Here is a 22,653-nt window from a genome sequence, read left to right on the forward strand (position 1 = left end):
GAAAGAGAGAGAGAGAGAGAGACCAATGACCGGCAAACAATAACTGTCCCTGTTCCCACTCCACTGTCTTGCTTTCTTGTTGGCTCATTCCTCACTCTCCACCAGCTTGGAGCACATGCCTTACTTAGCCATTGCTCAAAGAAATTGCTCGCTGATCCCAGTGCTAGCCACAAGATTTCTCAGAGATTGATAGTTGGAGGGGTCACAGTAATGGCTCACATAGCACTGGTTCCCAGATGGCTGAGTCCAGACAGTACATAATGGGGTGTTGGCGAATAGGTATACAAGGAGGATGGCTAGCACGAGCATTGTCTGGTATGCTTCAGATGCTGCCTGTAGTTTGTCAGTTCTATGATAGATGTGCAACTATGCACTTTGGAACTTGTGAGGACAGAATGGAGCGGTGCATCGGATTCAGCAGCTTGAGTTAACAAACTGTGGTAAGAGTTTAACCACCCCAGGTACTGATGCCTTATTGCATACTATTTTCAGGATTGGTATGTTGTAGGAGCGGCAATGTGTTCAGCTGCTGGATGTGTACCAGTCACAGAAACATGAAACCCAGAAATTTCATTTAGTTAACACTGATGACAAATTTAGCTAGGTGTAGGTGGATGCTGTAGTCATCAAACCTCTAGAAAAGTATGCACAGATGTTGTTTGTGTTCTTCTGATGATAATGATGCCAGCAACATCTCACCAATTTACACAAAGAAGGAGTCCAGTTCTCACAAAACCTCATTGATAAAGTATCAAAAAGTTTTTGCCACATTCTGTACATTATACAATGAGTATGGGAATTCAAACAGTCCAAAGGGCATAGTTATTTCAGATTTCTGGAGGTACTCTACTGTCACACTTTGAGAGAACAGTGCATCACACCAAGTGACAAGCAAAATATCTAATGTGACATACCGGTTGGCAATTGTCCAAGCTAAGAATCTTCTACAATCACCAAAGGGGTGCCAACTGTCTAGTTTCTTTGATACCAGATGAAGAGGGGTGTGTGTGTGGGGGATCTCAGTTTCTTTATGAGGGTTATACTGTGTCTGATTGGATCACTACATGGAATTATGTTTTATGAGGCAAAGTTACGGGGCAGTAAATGGCTGGGCTGCAAGAAAATGTGAGGATCCTGGAATGATCCTGATGTGATGCACTGTTAACTGGTGAGGTGATGACAGCATTGTGGCAGGTTGCATGATCAATGAGAACTGGTTTAGTAGGGACACCAGTGGTGGCAGCTGCACAGTGAGGAAGCATACCAATGGTTCAATGTACTGTGTAGGCTTGCATGCAGCCATCAGTGATATGTGATCTGGTTCAAAATGGAAGCATTCCTCTCATGTAGGATGAGGTTGTAGAAGGACAGCAAGTTCTGGTCAATGACAGTGTGGGTCCATCTGCAGTGATAAATCACCAATTGAATGGCCTTCAGAAACCAATGCTTCAGAAACCGAAGCTGTGAACCCATTTGTAGCTATGTCTTTACAGCTCCTATGTCATAATTTATGTGTAGTAACTGTTGCATGGGAAACACATACATACCTGAGCTGGTATCCGACACAAAGTGTCTCTTAGTGTGCCTGTCTGTTACCAGCAAATGTCACAATAACTGGCCAGGCTGGTGTTGTTGGCAGCCTTGCCTGCCAGATGTTGGAAGCTTCAATTTGTGTTTCCGGTCCAGGAACACAGTGATCTACACCTACTTGCTCTGTTGTAAAAATGATGGTGGTAAAAACACACATCCCAATCTGGTAATGGGAAGATGCACCTGCTGTGGTTGACAGTCTAGTGCCTGGTCATTCACTTTCAGGTTTTTGTGAATGTGGCAACATCTGTTGTTCCACTGCAGATAGCCCTCTGCTTCCAGCCATGTTTGTAGCTGCTCCTAGTGTTGCTGTTGCAGCACAGCCATCTTTTTCCATGTGCTGCTGGTACTGTAATTGTTGCTGTAGATGTTACATTTGTTCTTATTGTTGTAAATGTGGGTACTTAATAAATGATATGTTTCAAAGATAAATAACTACTACCACATGCACTATTAATGACATACTGGCTATTTCATGTAACATGCATCCAACAACTGCACACATTCTGATGCTTGTGGTACAGTAGGTAGTGGTCTACAGCCACTTGAGAGCACAGTATTGTAGGTGTTGGTCGTTCAGGACTTTGTAGCAGATATGTTCAGAGCAACCTAAAAGTTGAGGGCACTGGAAATATAAATGGGAGTTAAATCATTGTAAGACAAACACTTTATAGAGTTACAATATCACCAACAGAAATAGACAGTGCTTAGTATAAACTTATTGTAATCAGAACACATGCTTCAGAATGGGGAGGAAAAGAAAATATATCACCAAGTACAGCAGAGACAATCATGGATTAATTCAAGGTTGGGGCAAAAGAAATGAAGCTGTTAATAGAACAGAATGCAGTCAAAATGGCAACTCAAGTCAGCCATAAAAGAGAATGCCATTGCATTTGCATAGGTGGATAAATAATGTATCTATAGGTAACTGTCAGCAATTTTACTTTATAAGTATAAAAAATGAGAGAAATTATCTGAATAGAAGGCAAGTCAAGTAGAGAAATGTGTTTGTGAGTGTAAAAGAGACTGAGAAATTGGAATATATATTCATGAGAGACACAAAGTTGTTGTAAAATTCAGATTTGACAACTGGTAATACCATGCCTGGCAGAATGCAGATTAGATCAAAATAAAATTATTTAGCTTATAAATGTTGAACATGTCAAATTTAATGAAAAATGCACCAATTAATGCACTAAAGAAGAAAATATGAAAAGGTACAAGTAATGATGTCTGAACACATATTCATCCTGAATGAGATTTTCACTCTGCAGCGGAGTGTGCGCTGATATGAAACTTCCTGGCAGATTAAAACTGTGTGCCCGACCGAGACTCGAACTCGGGACCTTTGCCTTTCACGGGCAAGTGCTCTACTGACTGAGCTACCGAAGCACGACTCACGACCGGTACTCACAGCTTTACTTCTGCCAGTATCCGTCTCCTACCTTCCAAACTTTACAGAAGCTCTTCTGCGAAACATGCAGAACTAGCACTCCTGAAAGAAAGGATACTGTGGAGACATGGCTTAGCCACAGCCTGGGGGATGTTTCCAGAATGAGATTTTCACTCTGCAGCGGAGTGTGCGCTGATATGAAACTTCCTGGCAGATTAAAACTGTGTGCCCGACCGAGACTCGAACTCGGGACCTTTGCCTTTCACGGGCAAGTGCTCTACTGACTGAGCTCCCGAAGCACGACTCACGACCGGTACTCACAGCTTTACTTCTGCCAGTATCCGTCTCCTACCTTCCAAACTTTACAGAAGCTCTTCTGCGAAACATGCAGAACTAGCACTCCTGAAAGAAAGGATACTGTGGAGACATGGCTTAGCCACAGCCTGGGGGATGTTTCCAGAATGAGATTTTCACTCTGCAGCGGAGTGTGCGCTGATATGAAACTTCCTGGCAGATTAAAACTGTGTGCCCGACCGAGACTCGAACTTGGGACCTTTGCCTTTCACGGGCAAGTGCTCTACTGACTGAGCTACCGAAGCATGACTCACGACCGGTACTCACAGCTTTACTTCTGCCAGTATCCGTCTCCTACCTTCCAAACTTTACAGAAGCTCTTCTGCGAAACATGCAGAACTAGCTTCGGTAGCTCAGTCAGTAGAGCACTTGCCCATGAAAGGCAAAGGTCCCGAGTTCGAGTCTCGGTCGGGAACACAGTTTTAATCTGCCAGGAAGTTTCATATCAGCGCACACTCCGCTGCAGAGTGAAAATCTCATTCTGGAAACATCCCCCAGGCTGTGGCTAAGCCATGTCTCCACAGTATCCTTTCTTTCAGGAGTGCTAGTTCTGCATGTTTCGCAGAAGAGCTTCTGTAAAGTTTGGAAGGTAGGAGACGGATACTGGCAGAAGTAAAGCTGTGAGTACCGGTCGTGAGTCGTGCTTCGGTAGCTCAGTCAGTAGCGCACTTGCCCGTGAAAGGCAAAGGTCCCGAGTTCGAGTCTCGGTCGGGCACACAGTTTTAATCTGCCAGGAAGTTTCATATCAGCGCACACTCCGCTGCAGAGTGAAAATCTCATTCTGGAAACATCCCCCAGGCTGTGGCTAAGCCATGTCTCCACAGTATCCTTTCTTTCAGGAGTGCTAGTTCTGCATGTTTCGCAGAAGAGCTTCTGTAAAGTTTGGAAGGTAGGAGACGGATACTGGCAGAAGTAAAGCTGTGAGTACCGGTCGTGAGTCGTGCTTCGGTAGCTCAGTCAGTAGAGCACTTGCCCATGAAAGGCAAAGGTCCCGAGTTCGAGTCTCGGTCGGGCACACAGTTTTAATCTGCCAGGAAGTTTCATATCAGCGCACACTCCGCTGCAGAGTGAAAATCTCATTCTGGAAACATCCCCCAGGCTGTGGCTAAGCCATGTCTCCACAGTATCCTTTCTTTCAGGAGTGCTAGTTCTGCATGTTTCGCAGAAGAGCTTCTGTAAAGTTTGGAAGGTAGGAGACGGATACTGGCAGAAGTAAAGCTGTGAGTACCGGTCGTGAGTCGTGCTTCAGTAGCTCAGTCAGTAGAGCACTTGCCCGTGAAAGGCAAAGGTCCCGAGTTCGAGTCTCGGTCGGGCACACAGTTTTAATCTGCCAGGAAGTTTCACATATTCATCCTGTTGCTTCACCTTGTTAGTGTTTTCCGTATGCTCCTTTCTTAGCTCAGTCTGTGGTGAACTTTGTTATCCCTTATTTTATCAGTCCACCAAATTTTCAACATTTCTCCATAGCACCATGTCTCATATGCTTCAGTTATCTTATATTCCAGCCTTGCCAGTATCTGTGATTCACTTCCATACAATGCTGTGCTTCAAACATACATTCTCAGGATTTTTTCCTCAAAAAAGGCCTTTGTATGGTACCAGTAGACTTCTCTTAGCCCATAATGCCCACTTTGCCTGTGTTAACCTGCTTTCTATGTCCTGTTTGCTTTGAATGTCAAAGGTTACTTTGCTTCTAAGGTAGCTGAATACCTTAACTTAGTTCACTTCATGATCAATTTTAATGTTAAGTTTTTCACTATTCCCATTTCTGCTACTTCTCATTACTTTTATCCTTTTCTGGTTTAGTCCCAGTCTATATTCTGAACACTGTTCATTCCATCCAACAGATCCTGTAATCCTTTATGGCAATGTCATCATCCGCAAATCTTGTCATTGATATCCTTCACCCTGAATTTTAATCCCACTCTTGAATCTTTCTTTTATTCCTATCATTGCTTCTTCACTGTATAGATTGAACAGTAGGGATGAAAGGCTGCAGCTGTGTCCTGTTTAATGCTTGGTTTTCCTGTCTTATAGTTGCATCCTGATTGTGTTACATAATGTATATCAACCATCTTCCTCTATGGTTTACTCCTATTTTCTCAGAATTTGACCTGAGTTGACAGGTCCTATTTATGTGTCTTGATTTTCTTTTAGTCTTCCTCTTGTTAATCAAGTGCAATGTGAGAACTGTCTCCCTGGCACCTTTACCTTTCCTAAAGCCAAACTGATCATCATCTAATAGTTCCATTCTTCTGTATATTATTCTTGTCAGCAACTTGAATGCATGAGCTGTTAAACTGATTGTGCGATACTACCACACTTATCTGTCCTTGTTATCTTCAGAATTGTGTAGATGGCATTTTTCCAAAAGTCTAATCATATATTGCCAGTCTTGTGTATTCTACATAGCAGCTTGAATAGTTGTTCAGTTCTCACTTCCCCCGTTCAGTTTAGAAATTCTGATAGATGTTATCTATCATTTCTGGCTTATTTGATCTCAAGTCTTCCAGAGCTCTTTTAAATTCTGACTCTAATACTGGAAACCTTATGTCTTCCATATATACTCCAATTTCTTCTTCTATAACATCATCAGACAAGCTCTTCTCCTCATAGAAGCCTTCAATTTACTCTTTCCACCCATTCTCCTATGTGACTAACAATGTAATTTTCACTGCATTCTTAATATTATCGGTTTTGTTCTTAATTTTTCCAAAGGGTGTTCTGAGTTTTCTATGTGTTGAGCCAGTCCTTGCTTTTTCAATTTCTCCATGTCTTTCCTGCAACCATTTCGCCTTGGCTGCCCTGCTCTTACTATTTATTTCATTCCTAAGGAGCTTATATTGCTGTATTCCTGTCTTTCCCTGAACATTTTTGTACTTCCTTCCTTTGCAGGTCAGAAAAAGTTTTCCTTCTGTTTCCCAGGATTTCTTCTCAGTTATCTGCCTTGTACCTGTTTTTGTCAGTCCAACATGTGTGACTGTCTTTTTTTAGAGATGTATCTTGGCAGGCCCTTCCCAGAGATCCAGATTGGGGACTTATCTGGAATCTTTTGCCAATGGAGAGATCATCATGACACGTTTTCAGTTACACGCAACATATCCTGTGGATACACATTATGTGCCTTTAATGCAGTGATTTACAGTGCCTTCTGAGTATTCATTTTATTGATAATTGGTGATTCTTTCACCTTTTAGGGGCAGTGTCCCATCCCAAGGGCAAGAAATTGCCCTGCTCCTCTGCCCTATTTGAGAAGGCTGTAGACAGAACAGGGGTGACTTCACATGCCAGAAGTCCTTGGCTCTAATTGCTGATGAGAACTGTTCTATCATGCCATTACTCATAATTTAAGCAGTGCTTGGGTTAGGACCCAGGACATTTTTTTTCTAGTCAAGAGTGTCACCACTAGATCATGGGTTATTGAAAATATGTTTGATAGAATTACAAACACCCTGCAGGCCAACCTCGTATTTAATATCAAACAAAGAAGCGGATGTTTATGTGGTACCAGAGTTACCACAAACTGTACCACTCAAAGACATGTTATCCTGTAGTTGAAGTAAAAACTGTGAAGTCCTATGAAAAAAAAAAAAAAAAATTGTATACGTAAAGCATGCTCTGAGAAATACAGAGTGGAATCGTATGCAAATCTGATGAGGATTAAAAGAAATAATATTGGTTTGTGTGACCCAAGCCTGGAAAGGTACAATAAAAGGTAGTCCTGTTCAGTCTTATGACTGATCTAATGTGGCTCACCATGATTTCCTCCACTGTGCTAATATCTACATCTGAGAGCAGCACTTACATTCAACAGTAATTTGTTGAATGTATTTGAATTTCTGTCTCCCATGTTTTATATCTCCATCAAGTACAGGGGTAGCTAAGAATTCAGCTCAAAAGCCAAGCAATAGGCTGTATGGCATAGCACTCAGTGAAGCGAATATGCTACCGCACGACCAAGAGATGCAGGCAGAACTGGGTTTCATCTGAGCTCTTGATGTTCATACAAGTGGTTCTCTTATCTCCAAAGGTCTCTTTAATTTTTCTGTAGGCAGTATCTATCTTACCCCTAGTGAGATAAGCCTCTACATCCTTACATTTGTCCTTTAGCCATCCCTGCTTAGCCATTTTGCACTTCCTGTCGATCTCATTTTTTAGACAATTGTATTCCTTTTTGCCTGCTTCATTTACTGCATTTTTATATTTTCTCCTTTCATCAATTAAATTCAATATTTCTTCTGTTACCCAAGGATTTCTACTAGCCCTCATCCTTCTACCTACTTGATTCTCTGCTGCTTTCACTACTTCATCCCTCAAAGCTACCCATACTTCTTCTACTGTATTTCTTTCCCCTATTCCTGTCAATTGTTCCCTTATGCTCTCCCTGAAACTCTGTACAACCTCTGGTTCTTTCAGTTTATCCAGGTCCCATCTACTTAATTTCCCACCTTTTTGCAGTTTCTTCAGTTTTAATCGACAGGTCATAACCAATATATTGTGGTCAGAGTCCACATCTACCCCTGGAAATTTCTTACAATTTAAAACCTGGTTCCTAAATCTCTGTCTTACCATTATATAATCTATCTGATACCTTCTAGTATCTCCAGGATTCTTCCATGTATACAACCTTCTTTCATGATTCTTGAACCAAGTGTTAGCTATGATTAAGTTGTGATCTATGCAAGATTCTACTAGGCGGCTTCCTCTTTCATTTCTTAGCCCCAATCCATATTCATCTACTATGTTTCCTTCTCTCCCTTTTCCTACACTCGAATTCCAGTCACCCATGACTATTAAATTTTCGTCTCCCTTCACTATCTGAATAATTTCTTTTATTTCATCATACATTTCTTCAATTTCTTCGTCATCTGCAGAGCTATATATAAACTTGTACTACTGTAGTAGGCGTGGGCTTCGTATCTATCTTGGCCACAATAATGCGTTCACTATGCTGTTTGTAGTAGCTTACCTGCATTCCTATTTTCCTATTCATTATTAAACCTACTCCTGCATTACCCCTATTTGATTTTGTGTTTATAACCCTGTAGTCACCTGACCAGAAGTCTTGTTCCTCCTGCCACCGAACCTCACTAATTCCCACTATATCTAACTTTAACCTATCCATTTCCCTTTTTAAATTTTCTAACCTACTGGCCCGATTAAGGGATCTGACATTCCACGCTCCGATCCGTAGAACGCCAGTTTTCTTTCTCCTGATAACGACATCCTCTTGAGTAGTCCCTGCCCGGAGATCCGAATGGGGGACTATTTTACCTCCAGAATATTTTACCCAAGAGGATGCCATCATCAATTAATCATACATAATGTTTGTCATATGATGAACAAACAGTACTGTGACCTGAAGAGAGTCATGTTGGCTGAAAAATGTCACACCAAAATACCAAATGAAATGTCGTGCTCTAATGACTACTTCCAGGAAGAAACGAGAGAAGCCAAGGCAGGGCAACAAATGGCCTGCCTGTGGTCTGTATATTGTGCATGTGTGAAATTTTCCATGCTGTGGCCAGTCCTGGTCTAGTACCATGGAAATTGCTCCCCACTGTTTTAATACATATCCTATCACCTAGTCACTTCTTGTAGCTTCCCATCTATTCCTTTCTACTGATTATGTGGAGAATCTCCTCATTTTGTATTACAGCAGACTATTTTCAATGGAGTTATGCAGTCTAGTGGTAAGACATTCGATAAGATCCTATCTAACATAAAGCAAGAAATTAGTAATTCTTAGCAACACAAAAGAATATTAAAAACATAACTTACTACTCATTATTTTTACAAATTATCTGAATATGCGGGTTCAAGGACTGAAAGGTTCTGTAGGCTATATGACAATCAGCCATGTTTGTTTTATAAAGATGAATGACAAGCAGTAGCATACTATAAATAAGCCTCAGTATATATGCATGCAAAAAATATTTTGTTTGTAAGATACCGTTGTAATTAAGTGAATATTAACATACCAATGGCAGGTAAACAGAAACTATGTTATAAAACTCAGAAGCCAGCAGCTGTTTCCACAGTAGGAGCTTCCTTTCTAATTTACCTGGTTTCTTTAGGTGGCATTAGTGTGAACAGCATTACGAAGTGTAGTGATAATATGTTGTTAATACAGTATATAGATTAAATATTAATGATGTCTTTGTCTTTTGTTAATGTATATCTTGACTCCACATACATGAAGATTCTCCTCCTTGATAGGGTCTATTGAACATGATTTTAAACTGCAAGTGCTGCTAACAGTAAATGTCCGTTTAGGTCATTAGGTCGTAGTTATACCCCACCACCCATATGATATTCCATTCCAGCAGTACAATACTTGTTTTGTGTATATGAAAAGTATTTTTATAAATTCTAGAAGGAGCTAATACTGAATTATATTCTGTATAAGTTACATGGAAAAAAGGAACTTGCACTCCAGCACATACTTTCATCCCGCCATCCCCCTGGACTGAACCTACGTTAAACAACCTCACTCCCATTTACTTTTCAGACTTCTCCTCTTTCCCTTTCCTCTTTAGCCATTCATGCACCTTTTCATCCCACATCTTTATACTATACACCTCTTTACTTCTGTATGCATCCTCTTTGGTTTGAAGCTGACACAGTACCTACAGTAGAATATCTTTGGCTTCCCTCTGACAACCATGCCTCCATCCTTGCTACCCTCCCTGTTTTCCTTTCCCTGTTGCTTCATAACCTGGGTTGTGAGTAACTAAATCCACTTTCTCTTCTTCCCTTTCTTTCCCCTCTCTTCTCCCTGATAAAGGAACAGTTATTCCAAAATCTAGGAACTTAAATTTTTGGTTGTTTTTGTGTTCCTATCGGCTGTACTGAGCTGAGGTAAGTACTGGCCAGCCCCTCTATCTCTTTGTTAGTAATTGTTTCACATCTTTATATGAGATTTTCCGTTATTAGTTGGATGTCATTTTCTGTGTGAGAGAAATATGTATTAAAATTTAGTGGATAAAAGGAGTAAACTCACACAGGTGTGATGTTCAAATTAATTACTTCATGATTTTTGCCAATGTTTTCACTGCTACCATACTGGAAGCTGATGTATTAGACTATAATAAAGTAAACTTGGAAGCAAGGAAGAAAGGATAATTTGATACTAAAACATCTGAAAGAATATATTTGTACTGTTACAATCTATAAAAAACCATGGATTTACATGTGTGAGAAGTGTTGAGTATTTGTACATAAGATTAATGCTTCTGTTCCATTAGCATGGATTTGAAAGAGGTACTGTACCACTTCACAGTGAATGAGTGGTGCAGTGGTAAGACACTGGATTCATAGTGGGGAGGAATGTGATCACATCTTCATTTGGCCATCCAGATCTAGGTTTTCTGTGATTTTCTAATGTCAGACTGGGCACTTTGAAGGGGATGAGCAATTTCTTTCACCATCCTTCTGCAACACAATCCTCATTTTAATGGTAGATGCCAGTTCTTAAAGTGTATGCTTTTAACTTCTTTCTTTAAATGGGGTTATTTGATAAAAGAATTTATTATTTGGTATTTTTTTCAACTAAATGAAATAAAACTGTTTTTGCTATTAGAAAACTTACTTAAAAGAAAGTTAACTTTAAAAATATAACTAAACAATCTTACTAATAATTTACATTTAAAAAGTGCTGATAGTTCTGTTCTAACCCAACAACACTGTAATTTATTGTTTGAACAGTACACATATGGAGGGCAAGGTACACTATAATTAACAATATACAAGTGGCCAGCAGAGCCTGGAACTCTGCCCTGTATAGTGATTAGTTCCAACAGGAAGCAAAGCTGGCAGGCTGTGCACACTATTGCTGCTGAACTAGGAAGTGACAGACAAACAAAATTGGTAGTTACAACATTCTCATAATAAATTTTATTTCAAAAATAATTTTGTCAACGTTATGGCTAATGCACAAAATAGCAATCAAGTTAACTGGAATTCATAAATAATTACCACATGATAATGGATTAAGAGGCACTGTTGAAGCAAGGAGAAGTTGCAATGTCATTGCAAAGTACTTGCAAATCATTGCAGAGGCTGCAGGGATAATAGAGATAACAATTGGGGCATGAGGTGCATCATGACTAATACAGCTGAACTGTCAGAACTTCAACCTTATAAAGCCTTACTCATAGAAGAGCGTGTGACTTATTGTCCATACCTAGTAGCCAAACAGGCTAATCTGGTTTATGAAATAGTTACTGAAAATTGAAAAAAAGAAAAAAAAAGCCACAGAACAAGCTCACTGTCCAAAACATAATTTGTTAAGAAACCCAGTTTTTTTTACAGTTTCTTCTAATCATTGTAGGGGAGTGATTGTCTCCCCCACCCCCACCCCACCCCCCACACCCAGCAGTGCCCTTCCTGTAGAAATCACTATGCTTCTTCCTCTCTCCCCACAAACCCTACTGAGAGGAGCTCAGCATAACTTTTACAGACTGTCCCCTGGAAGGAAGATTAGGGTTTAATGTCCTGTCAATATCAAGGTCATTAGAGAATGAGCACAAGTTAAGAATGTTTCTAGAATGGGGTAGGAAATCATCCATGTGCTTTCAAAGGGACCATTCCAGCACCTGCCCTGAGAGATTTGGGAAAATGAGAGAAAACCTAAACCTGAATGGCTGGACATGGACTTGAACCATCATCCTCCCAAATTCTGGACCAGAATGCTAACTGCTATGCCACCTCACTCTATGCGTCTCCTCTGGAAATCTCCCTGCCCCCCTCCCTCCCTCCCCCTTCAGTTTGCTGATCAAGAGAACAGCATGCCCCCAGATTTGTTAACGAAATGCCACTGTGTTGAACCTTAATTTTCATTCTGCTTCTGAACTATATTTTAGTGTTTCTTTACTTCACTTCCTCTACTTCAGTTTTCTGATAAATGAATTAATTAACCAGCTTATAAGATTTAAGAAAAATATCTCTTTCAATCAGTACTAGTACAACTTAAGCTTTCTTTTTCCTGTTTAAATTTAGGTTGAGTAAGAATAAATAGTTCATAACAATTTAAAAATAGTTAATTAGTAATGCTGATTTTATAAATCAGCTTCGCTTTGTTTATGAATTCTCTGACTTTTTCTACATCCTAGAAAGGTTTCCTTCACAGTCAGATCAGTGTAACACAATGAATGACTTATAATATTTATTGCTGTATTTTCTTTCCTGTTGTTTCCTTTTGTTATTTTATTATATGACTGTTGTTCTTTTCTTCATCTGTGTCCATTTTTGAATGAACTGTTATTTGAATCCCGAAGTCTCTTCTGCTATCTCTGATTTAGTTATCATCACTTTTAACTTTTCGTTATTTTGTAACTTGATTGTTTTCTGAAATCACCTGATTAATTAATGTCTCATACTATTTCTTTATTTATTCTTTGACCTGTAGTTCTCAGTGACTTCTGTGGATAGTACTAAAATTTCATTATCTCCAATCCTTTTTTATCAAAGGAACTCTGTATTACAAAAACTGAGGATAGACCACCTTTTGTACATGACTATCAGGTTGTTGTCACCTTAGTCTGATATTTATTTTCTAGTTTCCTTTTGTTATAATTTAATTTTTGGATCTTCCTTTTTTTACAAAAATCCTTAAATTATAGGTGATGACCTGTATGTAGCAGTACAAGTACGTGGTGGTCCAGAATCTTACATGGAAACATCATGGGTGCAAATTGTTGATCTACGTAAATCAGATGCTGGGACATACACCTGCATTGCAGTCAATTCTGAAGGAATGGCCAGTGCTTCAGCAAAAGTTACAATTCATGGATAGGTGAGTAAATATATATCAGCTGTGGAAGTAGTTTTGAGCTCATTAGAAGTCTGAAATGCAAAGTAACACAGATGTCTTAGTTGCATTGGTCACTTCATAGAATAAAATTGTGTATTAAACTCAGTACTATACACACTGTGAAGATGTTAAGGTATAATAATGCCACATGTAATACACCTGTGAAATGACAGGATGGTTTGAGCTTATAGTTGTAGACAGCTAATGTTTTGGTACTACCATGAATTCAAGTACCAGATGTGATATTTGAGGGACTGATCATGTTGACTGCATTTGGGTAACATTATTTCATTCTGAAAACTATCAATCATCATTTCCAAGCCACTATAATACAGGGAAATGGTTCTTGTTTTTGAATATCTAGAGGTATGGCTCTGAGCACTATGGGACATAACATCTTATCTAGAGGTAATTTATATGTGTAGTGCTCTACTATAGTAGGTCTGTAGAGTACGTAATAACATGGTCCATATCTGTATAAGTGCACATGTTATTCTCACAAAGATGGTACAACATGGATACATCTGCACTGCTTGAAGCTACTATATGAACTGTCTGACACAAATAACTTGTGCATGGTCTCAGTTGACCACCAGTGCTATTATTTATCATCACAGAGTTCCTACAAAATCTCCCTCTCCCCATAGTGCAGAGGACTGTGAGCATAGATATGTAGAGTTTAGAGGCGAAGAGACAGAATGGCAGTAGACAGGTCATCAGGGCACTGTGTGGCAGGACAGGTGTATTGTCATCTCTGCGAGTTGGTTTGGGGAGGGGAGGCAGTGTATTCCAAACAGCATACAGGTGGTAGTCATGAAGCTGTGCTGGTACATGGTGAGGCTAGTTGAAGCATGACTGTGTTGTGATATCAAAGTTTGGAGGGGTAGTGGAGAGGTCAGTGGGGAGAGATGGCACTGGTGCGGGTGCATGATCAGAAGAGGGCAGGTGGGGAAGCATAATGGTGAGAAGACCATAGCAAAGAAGCAGAAGGTGAGTGTGGCGGTAGTAATCTCATGTGGTATCTTAAAGGTTTCCGTCAAGCAACATGTAATAGAGCCATCTGCAATCTACATGCTGCTTCTCCATTAGGATGTCATTATAGATCAATCTGATGTCAAGGCCTTCAGGAAGAAAGTCATGGACATTGAGGCACAACTGAAAAGTCAGTGGTACATCCATCACCAGACCACCTAACAGAGCAGCAGAGTGAGATTATCAGGGATCATTTCCAGGTAAAGCTTCTTGTACAATCCCACTGGCTTAAGGTGACCGACAATAGCTGTTGTAGGTTTCCTATGTAACAGTATGTCAAAGGCACAGTCTTCCCATCAAAGTATCTTGTGTGGACCTGAGAATGGGGGCTGCAATGCTGGTCAGATTGTATCATTACACAACATCACAAACTCATAATCTTTTAGAGTCATGTGGGGGAATACTTCAGGTGTTGTGTAAGGAAAAGGGTAGAAATGCGGAGCTGGGCGATGCAGCATTTTACTCATGAAGCCAGGCAAAGCAGATCAGGAGTCAAAGGTTTTGGAACACAAAGTCACCATTCAGGGAGAGCACTACACCATACAAAATTTCTGTGAACAAAGGTCACATTTATGGTCTGCACACACTCCCAGAAGTACCCATGGTGAGCCTCTGTCCAGAGTGTGATATGGCATATTAGAGCCACCTTTAATGTGTAATGCCACTGCTTGATGAGCCTGTTACTCTGTGGATGACACACTGTCATTCTAAATTGACTGCTGCTGAGCAGGTTGCACAAATCAAGGAATGGAGCCGATTCAGAGTGCTGACCCTGGTCGGTCATAATGTATATGAGGCAACTGAAGCATGAAATCCACGTGTTTAAAAAAGTTATGGCTGTGGATTTAGCCATAATATAAGTGGTACAACTTCTACTCATTGAGTGATGTGCTTGATCTCCAACAGGATGTACCAATAGCTGTCAGAGGTGGGCAGTGGCCCTACAAGATAGACATGTAATGCCATAAACATTCTTTTGGGACTTCAAAGCAAACCAGTGGTGGCTGAGCATGGTGTGGTACCTTGCTCCTTTGGCACAGAATGCACGTATGAGTCCAGAGCTTACAGTCCTTCACATTAGGCCATACAAAATAGTCTGGCACCAGGAATGAAGTCAGGTGCATGCTGGGTCATGCCAAGTGATGTAATTGGTTGAAGGTGGCATGGTGAAATGGTCAAGGAACAAGCGGGAATGGCTGTTACTGTGCAATGTCACAAGTGATGGGACGGGTTGCACCAGGAATAAGCTGAAGTTTGATGCGCAGATTCATGGGCAAGTTGTGAAGAAGAGCCTGTAACTGTTGGTCTTGCTGTTGCATTTCCTCAAACTGTTCATAGTCAAAGTGGGATGAAGTGGCATTTTGCAAGAGCTAATCTGCCATGATGTTTTCCACACCGTTCAATGACAGACATTGGTAGTGAACTATGCAACTTAATCTAAGTGCCAAAACAGTCAGGAGCAAGAGTTCTTTGGTGAATTTCAGATAGAGTCTGTGAGCAGTTGGTGGTCTGTATAAATAATCAAAGGGCATTAATGTCTTACCAGAATTAACATGCTGCTTCTTAAACTGACAGTAGCTTTTAATCATATGCTGGCCACTTGCACTATGGAACTGAAAGTTTGCATGAGGAAAACAGAGTGATCATTTGAAACCCCCACTTCTTGCTGCAGAACTGTGCCAACAGAGAAGTCACTCATGTCCATGGTTATGGAGAGGGTGCACCAAATGAATGGCTTGGAGGAGACAGTCTTTAATATATCCGAAAGCAGATTGCATCTCTGATGTCTATGTGAGTTTAAGTTTGCTCATAGTGCTCTTGCCGACAAGGGCTTGAGTGAGAGGCTCCTGAAGAAGTTACATGCATAAGGTGCTGTCAATAAAAAATTATCATGTATAAAAACTGACATAGTTCCTGGTAGTCCTGCGGGAGTGGCAGTTGTTGATTGGTCTCTGTGTGCTGTGGCATAGGGAAAATGCCAGAGGCGTTTACTGTGTGGCTGAGGTTGACACTTCCTTTTATCGGAGTTGGTATTTCTTTTTTCACTGATCACAACATGGCAGTCAGACAGCACACCACAAATTTGTTATAGATGCATGTTATGGGAATCCTCATCTGGTGAAAAATAGGGGTATCATCAGGTTATACATAATGGAATGGGAACTTGAATAGTACACTATCGATAAAGCACTGCTATGTTTGAGTGGCATTCTTAAGTACATACAGCATAAATATAAACTTTACTGATTGTATTAACAAATGACAAAGCACTGTGAAGAATTTCATGTTGTCACTGATGACATAACTTGCAGGAAAAATGCTTTACACAGTGGCAAACCACAGGCTTCACTGATCCAGCCAAAAAGGTGGCAGCTGAAGATGTGTACCCTGTCCTGTAGGTTGTCACTGTAATGTTCATAGACCAAGAACAGGTGTGCAATTAGACATCATAAGTGGCACAACTTGATGCATAGTAGGTGAGTGGAAGACAATGCTGCCGGCTGCCTCAAGCCTGGAGCAGATGATCTTGTTTGCATTGCAGGTGACCTCTCAGCCAAAGTGAACGAATGCAAATCTGACCATTGGATTGATGTGGCTTTGAAGTAGCCCAGTTTGTAAGTTTAGCAGAATCTATTGTGATATCACAGAGTAGGTTGTATGATGCACTTCGTTGTTCACTGCCTGAGCACCATTGTGAAATATGTTACTACCTCTGTGGATAATCTGAGATGCCTGGGGGGGGTCTGTCCATGACCACAGATACCTTAACTTGGGAACTGCTGTCTGGATGTGTGAAATGTGTAGCACAATCATGGGATGATGACAGCATTGAAGTGTGCAATAATCGTAGATGTCGCAAACTGAAAGCAAACATGGTCATTGTAGGTCATCACACTTTCACAAAGTTGGTACAACAGAGGTACATCTGCACTGCTTGAAGCCACTGCATGAACTGTCTGTCAGAGATTATGCATGGTCTCAGTTGACTGCTATTGATATTGTTTATTGTCGCAGAGTTCCCACATATATTTAACTTTGCTTTAGTCTGCTGCAGCAGTATGTAAGGATATAGTTGATATACAAGAATGATAAAGGATGATTGACTTCTGCACTTAACGATGTAGGAAAAGATAGATCGCTAATTGCAGTATAGAAGACATGTCAGGTTGCAGACTGGCACAATTAAAAGACACTCATATAAAGCTTTTGGTCCCAGACTTCATCAGTAAAAGAGAGAGACACACACACACATAATTCAAGTGCATGTGCACACACACACACACACACACACACACACACACACACACACACACACACACACACACACACACACAGGCAGACATGAGTGCCAACTCCAGCCTCTCAGGCCAGCCCGAGATGCTGGGGTTGGCGGTCATGTGTGGGTGTGGGGTGTGCTTTCTTTTGTGTGTGTGTGTGTGTGTGTGTGTGTGTATGTGTGTGTGTGTGTGTGAGAGAGAGAGAGAGAGAGAGAGAGAGAGAGAGAGAGAGAGAGTGGCGTGTGTGTGTCTCTCTTTTACTGACAAAGGCTGTGGCTGAAAGCTTTATGTGAGTGTCTTAATTGTGCCTGTCTGCAACTTGACATGTCTTCTTTATGGTAAGTAGCAAACTGTCTTTTCCTACAGTGTTGATATTCCTACCTGGAGTTGCTATTGTTTAACGCCTGGAACTGAAGTATCTTATGATTGTAAGAGAGAACTCTACCTAATTCAGAGAACAAGCTATAATCAAGCTTCATTACAACAAGTATTGTGTAACCCAGTAATTAAGCAAATACAACACATGCCCTGTGCAAACCTTTCCTCAAAGAATAAGGTAGAAACTGCCTGGAGCATTATTAAATAATCTACAAACAAAAAAAGTGTCCCATATGAAACTGAGTCACAGAGAATAGACCTGGCAAAAATTATGACATTTTCAAATCATTGGCCACAAAGTTCAGTGATTACTTCCTGAAAGTTGCAGCAAACATTGCACACATTAATAAATAACCAAATACATAGACACCACATTTATTTGTGGAGATACTGCAGGGATCACCAACAGATGTTAGTTTCAGTAATGAAAACCTTGAGAGGATTACAAAAGTTATCGGGACATTATACTGTAACACTCTACCAACTACAGTGGTGTTTCTAACAGAATATTAAAATCTTGTGCTGACTTAACAGAATCACCCTTCATCTATTTTTGTAACCAATCAATAATTTGGGGCATATTTCCTGGCTGACTTAGTAATAAAAAACAATATTTATATAATTTATTTTCCAGCCTCAGTTGTATATTTTAACAATATAACTAATTTTGATTTCTTTGAATCATCATCCGATGTATGCAGCTGCTTCAGCAACCCATCATGCAGTTCTAAGAACTACACTCCTGGAAATGGTAAAAAGAACATATTGACACCGGTGTGTCAGACCCACCATACTTGCTCCGGACACTGCGAGAGGGCTGTACAAGCAATGATCACACGCACGGCACAGCGGACACACCAGGAACCGCGGTGTTGGCTGTCAAATGGCGCTAGCTGCGCAGCATTTGTGCACCACCGCCGTCAGTGTCAGCCAGTTTGCCGTGGCATACGGAGCTCCATCGCAGTCTTTAACACTGGTAGCATGCCGCGACAGCGTGGACGTGAACCGTATGTGCAGTTGACGGACTTTGAGCGAGGCATGTGGGAGGCCGGGTGGACGTACCGCCGAATTGCTCAACACGTGGGGCGTGAGGTCTCCACAGTACATCGATGTTGTCGCCAGTGGTCGGCGGAAGGTGCACGTGCCCGTCGACCTGGGACCGGACCGCAGCGACGCACGGATGCACGCCAAGACCGTAGGATCCTACGCAGTGCCGTAGGGGACCGCACCGCCACTTCCCAGCAAATTAGGGACACTGTTGCTCCTGGGGTATCGGCGAGGACCATTCGCAACCGTCTCCATGAAGCTGGGCTACGGTCCCACACACCGTTAGGCCGTCTTCCGCTCACGCCCCAACATCGTGCAGCCCGCCTCCAGTGGTGTCGTGATAAGCGTGAATGGAGGGACGAATGGAGACGTGTCGTCTTCAGCGATGAGAGTCGCTTCTGCCTTGGTGCCAATGATGGTCGTATGCGTGTTTGGCGCCGTGCAGGTGAGCGCCACAATCAGGACTGCATACGACCGAGGCACACAGGGCCAACACCCGGCATCATGGTGTGGGGAGCGATCTCATACACTGGCCGTACACCTCTGGTGATCGTCGACGGGACACTGAATAGTGCACGGTACATCCAAACCATCATCGAACCCATCGTTCTACCATTCCTAGACCGGCAAGGGAACTTGCTGTTCCAACAGGACAATGCACATCCGCATGTATCTCGTGCCACCCAACGTGCTCTAGAAGGTGTAAGTCAACTACCCTGGCCAGCAAGATCTCCGGATCTGTCCTCCATTGAGCATGTTTGGGACTGGATGAAGCGTCATCTCACGCGGTCTGCACGTCCAGCACGAACGCTGGTCCAACTGAGACACCAGGTGGAAATGGCATGGCAAGCCGTTCCACAGGACTACATCCAGCATCTCTATGATCGTCTCCATGGGAGAATAGCAGCCTGCATTGCTGCGAAAGGTGAATATACACTGTACTAGTGCCGACATTGTGCATGCTCTGTTGCCTGTGTCTATGTGCCTGTGGTTCTGTCAGTGTGATCATGTGATGTATCTGACCCCAGGAATGTGTCAATAAAGTTTCCCCTTCCTGGGACAATGAATTCACGGTGTTCTTATTTCAATTTCCAGGAGTGTATACATTATAACACACTCTCATGATGAATGTCACCAGGGTTGCCAGAAGTTTTCCCAAGTGAAATTCCCTGATATTTCACTAATTTCCAGACAAGTTTTTGCATTTTACCTGACAAATTTTTAGATCTTAAGCATAAGGAAAGATGTAAGTTGCCAAAAAATGTAAGGGCTTTTGTATTTCTAAACACATTTTTAATCCTCTTGTTCTGAATGAACAGTAAATTGTCCCCTTTACAGGATTTGTGGTCTCAAGGGCAAGAAAGTAACATAAATGAAAGCCAGTTTTGGATGTAGAATTTCTGTTTCTATGAAAAAGTTAACTGTAACTTTGAATTAACAGCAACTGTAATTACTGTCTCTAAATCAGAAAAAAACGAGACTATAATATTTTATTCAAGAACTTTTCTTCTGTTACTGTTAGCTTACTGTTTTAGTTGCTTTATTAAATTTTTAAATACACAGATGGTGAACATTACATTGTAAAGGTAAAAATAGTGCTCTTCAATTGCAGAACAGATATTGACACACATCTGTATGTCTATGATGTATCCTTGAAAATACAAATTTATCAGGGCAAAGAATTAAAGTGTGTAGAGAAAATTTTACTTGGCTAAAATTGTTTTTCAATTAAAAGGTATGACAGTGACATATTTGGAAATCATCATTTAAAATAAACTCTTTTGGCAGAACCCAATATTGAATTACAGTTTATCACTCCAAAATGTCATACATTATGTTGAATCCTTGAATTTTGTGTTTTTATTAAGACCACCTGATTGCTTCCATGAAAGCTTTTAAAGATAAAACATGTTTTCCATGGAACCAAACCTTTTAAATATATGTGATGGCATAAAGTCATGATACAAATTGTATGAATCAAAGCGCAAGAATTTAATATGAACAGAAAACTGTTGATCAGATTAAAATCAATAACAAATTTGAAGATTGTGAAAACTGCTTTTATATCTACATCACTGACAATCTTATGATTAAATGAAAACTAAACAGATGTTTTGCCTTGTTATTAGGTGTTGCAATATGTGAAAATTCAGTAATTTTCAGCAAATTAGGGATACTTTCAGCCCTTTCATTCGAATTAAATTGTAAGCTGTGAGAAAGCACACTATATGCATAAAATGAGCAGTTAAATGATTCAGGCATTATATTCAGTCTTAAATGATAGTGTGTGTTTATCACAGCTGCAGTCCTGATAATTACCAGCAGTCCCAGTAATTTCCATCTGAGAATGGAGGGCTAAGCAAATGGAACAACTATGTACAGGTGCTAAAGTAATATAACAATATAGACATATAAAAATAATTACAGCACATTTCTTCATCCTTTGTATACAAGGGATATCACAGGTTTTATTAGGTGCAGGTGTAGGAAATTTAAAAATTGTACTTGAAGTTAACTTTCAGCAAATACTGGAAGTTTATCTGCCTAAATTCATACACAACATACACAATACACAATACATCCACTGTTTTAGGAGTCTGTCACAACTGCAAGTGCATTGGGATGTTAGTGAGGTGACATTGTGCAAATTCCACTTTATTTTGCCAAAGAAAGTAAATTTTAACAAGGAAACGAGAGAAATGTAGCGGTTACATGAAATGTGCCACTTTTGTGTGAGTGGTTTTCAAGAGACAGCAAGTTTTATTTGCTACAAATATAATAAAGGGTTTGGACCAATGTCTGTTATTTCACAGGTATTGTGTGATTTTTCTTTTGAGAAATGTATGAGTATATAGCATACAAGCTGCGAGCAACTGACACAATTTTTTCCCTTATTTTCCATTCTTTCTAATATATGATTTACTTTTGAAGTGCCAAAATATACAGAATAAATAAAATGTTTGTAAAATGCTGCACTGTTCAATGTACTTGTGGTGAGACAGTCGCAGTTCCTGAAATCCATTGTCCATGGCCTCTGGACTGCCAAAAAGCACCACAGTCCTGAGTCCATGGATAATCCATGAAAATCTGCTGCATTACCCTACACACAAACAGACCCGGTCTGTGGGAAGATCGGTGAGACTAGATCTGGTGGACAGTGCCTGAAAATTTGTGGGGAAAGACAGGATTCAAATTGGCAGGCCTGATACATTAGAGCCACAAAAATGGCCTGTCATTTTTGCCTGCTGAGTAAGTCCATTCATGTAGCCTCTATTCACGAGTTATGAACAGCATGTTGATGAAATGAGACCACGATGATCCTTCCACATAACAGATAACTTGTGTATGTAGTCTGAGACTAATGAGGATAGACAGTAACTTACCATAAAGATGATCACTGAGCCATATATAGACATGTAGAAAAGTGATTCGCACTCTCACAACTAAAATTTTGGCCACAGCCTTTGTCAGAAAAAGAGAGCACACACACTTTCACACAATTACTCAGACATAAGTCATGCACACATGACTGCTGCCTCTTGCCACTGCGTCTACAGTCTTTGAGAATCAGATCCAAATGAACCGCTTCTTGTGCCTCCCTACCTCTTGTCGGTAGGTGCTAGGCTAGTGGCGGGAAGTGGTGGCAGCACTGACTGCAAGCTGAGGGGAGTGGTAGGAGGGGGAGAATCAGTAGGAATGAGGGAGTAGGAAAGTGGTGCACATACTCAGCTGTGCCCAGGTAGCAATGATGTATGATATCTCAG

The 22,653-nt window shown here is 40.8% G+C and overlaps 1 protein-coding gene across 1 annotated transcript in view; it reads left to right on the forward strand.

Annotated features, from left to right (window-relative positions):
• Positions 1 to 22,653, forward strand: part of LOC126343240 (insulin-like growth factor-binding protein-related protein 1) — a 144,204-nt gene that overhangs the window by 110,713 nt on the left and 10,838 nt on the right. The window contains exon 4 of the mRNA XM_050001922.1: positions 12,964 to 13,136. Within this exon, the coding sequence (XP_049857879.1) occupies positions 12,964 to 13,136 (173 nt within the window). The remainder of the gene's footprint in view (positions 1 to 12,963; positions 13,137 to 22,653) is intronic.

Source organism: Schistocerca gregaria, chromosome 1 (assembly GCF_023897955.1).
Source record: "Schistocerca gregaria isolate iqSchGreg1 chromosome 1, iqSchGreg1.2, whole genome shotgun sequence".
Classification (NCBI taxonomy): Eukaryota; Metazoa; Arthropoda; class Insecta; order Orthoptera; family Acrididae; genus Schistocerca; species Schistocerca gregaria.